The sequence below is a fragment of the Lolium rigidum genome, chromosome 5 (assembly GCF_022539505.1).
Source record: "Lolium rigidum isolate FL_2022 chromosome 5, APGP_CSIRO_Lrig_0.1, whole genome shotgun sequence".
Taxonomy (NCBI): domain Eukaryota; kingdom Viridiplantae; phylum Streptophyta; class Magnoliopsida; order Poales; family Poaceae; genus Lolium; species Lolium rigidum.
In genome coordinates, this window is record NC_061512.1 from 233,089,311 (window position 1) to 233,097,968 (window position 8,658).

General features: G+C 46.3%; 1 protein-coding gene and 2 pseudogenes across 1 annotated transcript; 2 read left to right on the forward strand and 1 right to left on the reverse strand.

The window, feature by feature from the left end:
- The first annotated feature begins 255 nt into the window (after positions 1 to 255).
- LOC124653527 (ruBisCO large subunit-binding protein subunit alpha-like) lies at positions 256 to 5,078 on the forward strand. The gene is made up of 8 exons (XM_047192578.1): positions 256 to 493; positions 1,308 to 1,429; positions 1,507 to 1,714; positions 2,637 to 2,782; positions 2,920 to 3,226; positions 3,556 to 3,806; positions 3,985 to 4,185; positions 4,535 to 5,078. The coding sequence occupies exons 1-8, from the start codon at positions 271 to 273 to the stop codon at positions 4,841 to 4,843; spliced, it is 1,767 nt and encodes a 588-aa protein (XP_047048534.1). The 5' UTR covers positions 256 to 270; the 3' UTR covers positions 4,844 to 5,078.
- Positions 5,079 to 6,588: 1,510 nt separating this feature from the next.
- On the forward strand, positions 6,589 to 7,632 carry LOC124657237 (annotated as a pseudogene).
- On the reverse strand, positions 7,594 to 8,658 carry LOC124657239 (annotated as a pseudogene).

Here is an 8,658-nt window from a genome sequence, read left to right on the forward strand (position 1 = left end):
CTCACACGCTCCCCACTCCCCCTTGTCTTCTCTTCCCTTGACAGACGCCGCCTCGTCCAGACCGCCGGCGCCGCCGTCGCCTCCCTCCCCGCACCGCCGCAGGCCCGCCTCCCCTTGCCGCGCTCCCCAGTCGAGAACACCCCGCGGGCCTAGCTAATCCCCTCCCCGCCGCCGCCCCCAGCGCCGCCGCCTTCAGTTCTGCCGCCCCTACTGTCTCCGGCAGCCGGAGCCCGCACCTCAACCCTGGCGCGGTAAATTTGTCTTTCCGCCATGTCTATTACCGCAGCTTCCTTCGCCGCGCCCCCCTCCTCCTCCTCCCTGCCGCTGCTACCCAGACGGCCGTGTCGGATACCTAGGCCGGGGAGGGTCTCCCGCCGCCTGGCAGTGCGGGCGGACGTCAAGCTGATATCTTCCGGCGACGCCTGCCGCCGCGGGCTCGCCGCAGGCATCCACAAGCTCGCTGACGCCGTCGCGGTCACCCTCGGCCCCAAAGGTGTGGTGTTTTTTGGTTGCTTCGTTCCGAGTCAGATGTGTCACTTAGCTCAGGTTTTGATACAGTTTTTGCTGTTGTTCTTATTTTGGATAATGTTTGCTATATTCTGTAATTTAGGAATATGGCGAGGTAGCAAATTGTCACAGATGGATTTCCTTTCCCCTTTTAGTTGGAACCAAATAAATGTTGGAACTGGTGCGGTTCAGATGTATAATGTTCAGTAGTGTTTTGCTTGATTCCATTTTGTGGCTGAATTCAAGTAGAGTTTTGAATTTAGTGTTAATTTCAGTTATCGGGCTCAGGATATTTCACCAGGTGTAATTGCTTCGATATTCAGTTACTGTTGGTTCTTTTGGAACTGTTTAGTCCGGTAGTGATATAGTTTGGACTTGTTTACATACTCTCCAGTTTTGTTGAAATATCCGTTGATGACTTCCTAATTCCTGCCTCGAAGGAATTGTGTCTGTAGTCCTAAATCTGAAACTGTTATCTTAGAACCGTAACTACTATCACGCAACTGCTATGCTATTTTGCCAACTTGATATTGAAAATCAGCGCAATGGACTGTATTTCATCTCTGTATAGCATATAAACCTGCTGATGGTGTTAGCCTTCAATCCAGATTCTGCTCTTGCCAGATTGACTTTCCTTAGACGTAGATAGTAAATGTGTTTTGCCTTCTTGTTCTTGTTAAATCTGTCTTTGCTCATTGGCATAGATGCTTTTCATGCTGTTTGGATCATATGTGCCTGAAATTTTTGTTTGACTGTCTTGTAGTGCTATTGATTGTTGAAAACATAAAGGTTTGCTGCAGGGAGGAATGTCGTGATTGACCAAGATGATGTTCCTAAAGTAATTAATGATGGTGTCACGATCGCCAAGGCTATAGAATTACCAAATGCAATTGAGCATGCAGGCGCAATGCTACTACAAGAGGCAAGGTCTTCAATAGTTTTATCATCTTCCATTTGTTAATATAGCTGGTTCTAATTCACTGGAAACTTGTCAAACAGATTGCATCCAAGACAAACAGTAGTGTCGGTGATGGAACCACAACAGCGATTATTTTGGCTCGCGAAATAATGAGCCTTGGGTTATTGGCTGTTGCCAGCGGTGCTAACCCAGTTGCTTTGAGAAAGGGCATTGACAAAGCTGTTCATGAACTGATTGTGATCTTGAAGGCAAAATGTATCCCTGTGAGTACAAAGGAGGACATAAAAGGTAATCTTCATCTCCTGGGAAGTCCCAGATCTCCGATGGAAAAATGCCAAAGAATAAGAATGATTAAGCGACTCCTGCTCTTTGTCTGGCATCTGCAGATCAGTTTAGGATAGCTAGGCTAAATGTTATGCATATTGAGATGGAACTAAGTAATAAAGTGATAACTGAAATCAACAAGTGGTTTTTGTCTGACATCTGTGAAATCTGATTATCATGTTGTATGCTATGCATACTGAAATGGAATTGTACTTTAAAAATTATATTTTCTAAGTAACAAAGGGATACACACTATCATTTTTTTTCCTTTTCCTTTTTGAACACATTCCGCAATCGTGAAATGAAATGTGAAGTTTGTAAACGTTCACTTGAATTGTTGAACATGGTCAGATTAGTTTTTTGAAGCAAAAACAATAGACAATTATTCTACTGCGTTATTTTATAATAATGCAAAAATATTTATAGGTATAAGCTGTACATAAAGGAAAAATAAAAAAAGAAAAACGATAGGATTATAGATGATGTTGTATCCAGTCCTTAAAAACTTGTGAGCGTTTCTTCTTTGCCCTATGGATAATCATGATAAGATCTTTGGCATTCTGCTTCCACCTTTGTATGGAAGGCATACTTTTTTTTGAGACTCAGATTATTTTTTGACATCCATATATGCTAACAACTCATGATAATGATGTCCATGGCAAAAGGTTTTTGAATGGCACATTTAGCAAACTCAGTCTCATGTATGAAAGAAATATCACACATTTTTCCAAGTGCAATAATGTGCCAACAATCTTGGACAAAAGAGCAGCTCCAGAACAAGTGCAGTTGGGTTTCCTCTGTCTGTTCCTGGCATTTGTTTTAACTGAGCATATGTGTTGATTTCCTCTGGGTAGATTGGTCATGTTGTTTGAATTTCAATTTTCAGCCGTAGCTTCAATATCAGCTGGCAATGATGAATATGTTGGTGATCTAATTGCTGATGCATTGGAGAAGATAGGTCCTGATGGAATAATCAAAATCGAGTCCTCATCTTCGATATATACTACAGTTGAGGTGCAAGAAGGGATGAAGGTACATCTTCAATTTAGTTTATTTTTCCAACAAAGTACAGTATTAAAGTGTCTGACCGCCTGTTATATGACAGAATTAATATAGTGGCAAGCTCAGAAGAAGATAACCATTTAATGTTTATCTTTCTGATCCTGCAGATAGACAAGGGTTACATCTCCCCTCATTTTATCACAAATCCAGACAAAGCAATTGTCGAATTTGAAAATGCTAGAGTGCTTTTAACTGATCAACGGGTGAACGAAATCCAAGAGATACTTCCTTTGCTGGAGAAGACCACCCAATTGAGTGTCCCTTTGTTGATTATTGCCGAGGATGTTTCACATACCGTCTACTCGACTCTGGTTCTTAACAAACTGAATGGTTTGCTAAATGTTGCGGTTGTCAAATGTCCTGGTTTGGGAGATGAAAAGAAGGCTATTCTGCAAGATATAGCCATTATGACAGGTGAACTTGTAGATTTGGTATTGCAAAACTTTGTACCTTGAAGTTGTATGCTTCTAGCTTTACTCTATCCATTAAATTTCAGATTTGGTATTGTTTCCGAAAAGCAATTTCCATCAACTTTTCATCAGATTTGGTATTGTTATGGCATCCCCCTCTAATGAAATGTTAAGATGAGCCTTTTGATGTACTTAGATGTTCTTTATATCTTACAGTACTGTTGTGTGGCTTCATAAGGACTATACTTTCCATTTGTGTGGTGCATTGTTTTGATATTATCCAGCTCTATTAGTGTCTGACTACAGCCTAAGTATTTTTCTTCAATTAAGCAGGTGCAGATTTCTTTGTCAGTGATCTTGGTTGGGGGCTTCAAGCAATTACTTCTGATCAGCTTGGTATGGCTCAGAAGATAACTATCACTAGTGAATCTACAACTATAATTGCACATCCCTCTATGAGACCAGAGATTGAGGCCAGGATCATGCAACTAAAGAAAGATGTTCAGGAAACAACAAGTGCCTATCTAAAAGAAAGGTTTTCTGCAAGAATTGCTAAACTTTCAAGAGGTGTTGCAGTTATCAAGGTGTGTCTCAATAAACCTCATCCCAATGGCTCTTCATACTGAATGATGGATTTGAACTTGCAGAAATCATCCCAGTGGCCTTACATAGGTTTTAGGATAATTAATTTCGTAGCGCAGAAATCATTTTAGTTGTGGTATAAAGTTCCTCATTTTTTAAAGAATTTTGACTATTATTCAGGTCGGAGCAGCCACGGAAGCTGAACTTGAGGATAGGAAATTGAGAGCGGAGGATGCAAAGAATGCAACTTTTGCAGCCATTAGCGAAGGCATAACACCTGGTGGTGGAGTAACATATGTTCAATTATCAAAGCATATTCCCAGTATCATGGATCTTGTGGATGACCCAGAAGAGAAGATTGGTGTTCATATTGTGGGCAAGGTAGGCTATCCATGCATTTACTCCTATATCTTGGCAGATGGCCTGTTGCTCAATCTTCGCATTTGCTGCTGATAGTTTGGAAGGTGGCCACTTCTGCCAACCTATGCATCATATAACTTGAATAATTTGCAAAACCGATCTGTTATGTTGACTGACCAGCATAAATGAAATAATCATTTATCCAAGTTCTAATGAAGATGCGTCGTAGCATTAAGTTTTTTTTCCTACGTCTGCAAAAAGTACATGTGCTTTTTCCTCGGTGTGGTTGTAAGATTAAAACTATGTTTCTAACTTCTCCTTAGTTAATGAATTAAGGCAAATCTTTGAGATCTTTGAATTGCTGTTCCAGGCACTCCTTGTCCCTGCTATGACGATAGCTCGCAATGCTGGTGCAGATGGTTCGGCTGTTGTAGAGAAGATTCTGGAAAGCGAGTGGCGAGTTGGGTACAATGCGATGACGGACAGGTTCGAAGACCTCGTTGATGCTGGTGTGGTTGATCCATGCAGGGTTGCAAGATGTGTGCTCCAGAACTCTGCTTCTATTGCTGGGCTGATTCTGATGACCCAAGCTATGATGTTTGACAAAGTAAAGAAGAAAAAGTCGCCCATTCCTGAGATCCCAGGCCTCCCGCCGTTACAGATAAACCAAAATGCTTAATTAGGTCCGCACAATTGTTATCCTGTTATTACCAAAGAATGTTCCGTGATGCGAAGTTCATTCTGGTCCGGCTGTGGATGTTTGGATGAGCTGAGCTAAGAACAGACAGTGGCCAGTGGGCCCTTGAAGTACATCATTGGCGACAACTTCTCTCGTGAGTAACACTAGCGAATGTATTTTTGTTCTTATGGTTCTGAAGGGTAGGTCCAAGGTGGTTCTGAAGGGTAGGTCCAAGGTTTGGCTGGGTACTATTCATCTTAACTGTAACTAGGCTAGCTCTGCTCTCTCTTTCTGTAGTTGTGTATTTCATGTTCCCTCTTTGTAGTTGTCTTAGGTGCAGTGTTATCATATCTGCACAATTTTGTAACATGACCTATATAATGACTACACGGTTATGTTGATTCCCTTGGGGTTAAGAAGTCAACTTTTATCAGTTACATACATTCAACATGCTCATTGAACTCATACGATTGGCATTCTCCACGTGGGCATTTAATCGCGATAGGCGTCTACTCTCGCTGCCAGAACAGCCCCACACGCCTATTCGGCACCCTCGCGAAGGGGTTGGCACGGGATTATCGGTGATTGTGTTGAGCTCCAAAATTAGCTGGCTACTTATTTGACATGCCCAGTTCAAGAACTATAGGAAAGAACAGTAATCTCAGTGATAGCCTGATAGGAATCTCTTTTTTGGAAATAACCAACTCCGTCCGATGATAGCCCGATGATGGTGATAATCAAAGTTATGGGTAAAAAGGCTTGTACTTCTGAAGAGCAGGATTGTTGGTCAGCATATCTTATCAATTGTCACATGTGAGTTATCTGCCCTGTCCGCATAATAATAACGTAATTTTGTTGACATGGACGGCTGGCCTAGGAGGCCCGCAAGTTTGACATAGCAAATAGCCGAAAACACACATGAGAAGCAATCTTTATCACAGGTTGGAAATGCATATATTTTCATCAAAATTTACCATCTTACACTAGCAACATTTTAATTCTACGTATAAAATTCTCTTAGAAGTCGTTTGGAAGCCAGGCTTTCATTTCGTTCGTAGCATTTTAAAGTGAATACATGTATTCATTTCATTTACATTGTAATTTCATAAATGAACACTTGTTTGGTTGCCATAGGAATTGCAAATGATAGCAGAATTCAATATTGAATTTGTAAATGGCTTCTATAGAGAAACGCAAATGACAGGTTTCAGCATGGAATTGTGTTTACCCATGGCATCATTTTGCTGGAATTCCTAAATGAAATGACGGTCCAATTCTGTGGCAACCAAACAGCCCACCTATGGAATTTCAAAATGAATTCCAGGATTCCAGGCCCAAATGATGAATACCAAACAACCTCTTACAACAAACAGAAGTGATGTTCAGATCCACACGCGTGCTGCATCTCTAGGAATGGCGCTACCTCCAGACTCTGTACTTTGTTTCAGTTCCATGGCAATGCACCGGCAAACCTATATAAAGCAAGTAAAAAAGTAACGAATGAGAATATATACATTGAAGTAAAAAAGTAATTTTGTTATACTCTGGACACGGCGTTTTTGCACTCGGGCACATCTGTGCTCGTTTTCTGGACCATCCATTTGGTCTCGACTCATGCACAAGTGCAATTCTTTATTCGGGATACGGAGTGCAAAGCATTTAGAAACCGCATGGCAGCTGGCATCTGTCAGTAGAGTACGTTTGGGGAAGGTTTGACGGCCGTGAGCATTTTGACGATGGAAGCGATGGACGTGGACCTATGGTACAGATAAGCATGCAATACGTCCACCACCTACTTCTGCTCACAGCTCGACCCATACGAGCTGACGACGCGCTCGGCCACCGCGGGCACCGGTACTTGCCTCGCCGAGGGTGCTCGTCCTCGCGTTCGCCGACCCTGCTGCATCGCGGGACCTCGAGGGGGCACGGGGTCGCTGGCGTCGTACTTTCTAGTGCCGATTCCAGGGAGACGCGGCCGACCATCTAGCACACTCGCTCTACGTGAAAACGAGGATACTTCAGCGGCGGCGGCGCCACACCAGCGATCGTCGGCGTTGCGCTGGCGTCGTACTTTCTAGTGCCGATTCCAGGGAGACGCGGCCGACCATCTAGCACACTCGCTCTACGTGAAAACGAGGATACTTCAGCGGCGGCGGCGCCACACCAGCGATCGTCGGCGTTGCGCTGGCGTCGTCCATGGCGTACCTACCTTTCAAAAGGAAGGCACCATTTTTCCAGTCCGCGCACCTCACGGCCAACCAGGAGATCCTGGAGGCCACCACCGGCGCTCCGCGTGTGCACATCGTGCACCTTGACGCTGCGCACAGCGTCAGTGGGCACCGCTCCTGCAGGCGATCTACGACCGCGTCGGCAACTCGGCACCAAACCTCGGCTCGCCGCTCGCCTGAGGTCACGATCACCGGCAACCACCTCCGCGCCTTCGCCAGCTCCTTCAGGCTCCAATTGCGCTTCCACCCACACTGCTTCTCTCCTGCACGGCCGGCCCAACTCACAGCCGACCCAACCACGGTCCTTGAGCTGCACCTAGACGAGACGCTGGCCATAATTAAGTAGCCGAACTGCTTGTTCATCTACACATGCTTTTATGGGACAGCGAGCTCACCGCGTTCTTGAGGTGGGTCCGTCCGATGATCACCGCGGTATTTATGATCACCGAGAAAGAAGGAAGCGCCAGCGGAGGAAACAACGATGACCTGCCATGTCGGGTGGCCGTGACTATGGACTTCGATCTACTCGGTGGTGCTCGACGAACTAGAGGCCACTGGCAGAGCGGAGCGGCTGTCGCTGGAGCAGTCGGTCCTTAGCACAGAGCTCGTCGCAACGTCGGCCAAGCTTGGCAGCGATGGCGGGAGCCGCTGCTTCAAGACGTGGGTTGCTACCACGCACGGCGCAAGGTTCTGATTGCCGGGCACGTTCGCGGCAGCACAGATGGGGCCCCTGCTAGGCTGCACTACGTAGAATTGTAGAAGAGACCCGTGGTGCGTGTTTCCTGTACCGGCAACAGCCATCCGTCAAGACTCAAGAGAAACATAAATACATGTGGGTACATGCTCTGCAAACTCTATATTTTAAATTAGACATGCAACAGCGAATACGACCCGCTGAGAAGAAACGAGTGGTCTAGAAAACGAGCTCATCTATGCTCGGGATCAAAACAGCATTTTCGTGATAATAATAATTGATAACAAAGTAGCTAAAAAGAGCAAAGATGATTACCTCGGACCGAACCAGTCGAAGATAGGTGTCCGGATGGTCAGCGGCGGCGGCCAGGCACCTGGCGCCGAGCTCTCCCTCCATCTCCGGTTCGCAGCACGCGCGGACCTCCTCGTTGGTTCGGTCGCCCAACTGGTTAAGGCGTTGAGCTGGACGACGACGCGCCGGTTGCCCTTGAACAACCTGTACCGGCACTCCTCCTCGCCGGCGTCTCTGTAGGTCTTCCCGTACCTGGCCTTCCACCCGGCGAACACCAGGCGGGTCTGCTCCTCGTAGGACACCTCCCCCGTCCGGACCCCCTTTCCGCGAGGAATCTCCTCCCTGCTGCGGCCGCTGAGGCCGGACGAGGCTATCCCGGCGGCGTTGGCCAGGCCGACGCGGCGGCGGGCGTCCTTGAACACCGCGTACCGGCACTCCTCCTCGCCGGCGTCTTCGTAGGCCTGCCCGTACCTGGCCTTCCAGTCCGCGAAGACCCGGCGAGTCTCCTGGTCGTACATGTCCGTGGCCGCCAGCGACGCCAGCAGCATTAGCAGCGCCACCGCTGCCGCCGCCGTCATGAGAGCAGCCATGGACGGCCCCAT

Excerpts from the sequence above, each read along its gene's own strand:
- LOC124653527 (XM_047192578.1), top strand. The coding sequence starts at position 271 with ATGTCTATTACCGCAGCTTCCTTCGCCGCGCCCCCCTCCTCCTCCTCC. Across the intron at positions 494-1,307 it reads GGTCACCCTCGGCCCCAAAG|GGAGGAATGTCGTGATTGAC; the intron begins GTGTGGTGTTTT and ends GGTTTGCTGCAG. Across the intron at positions 1,430-1,506 it reads GCGCAATGCTACTACAAGAG|ATTGCATCCAAGACAAACAG; the intron begins GCAAGGTCTTCA and ends CTTGTCAAACAG.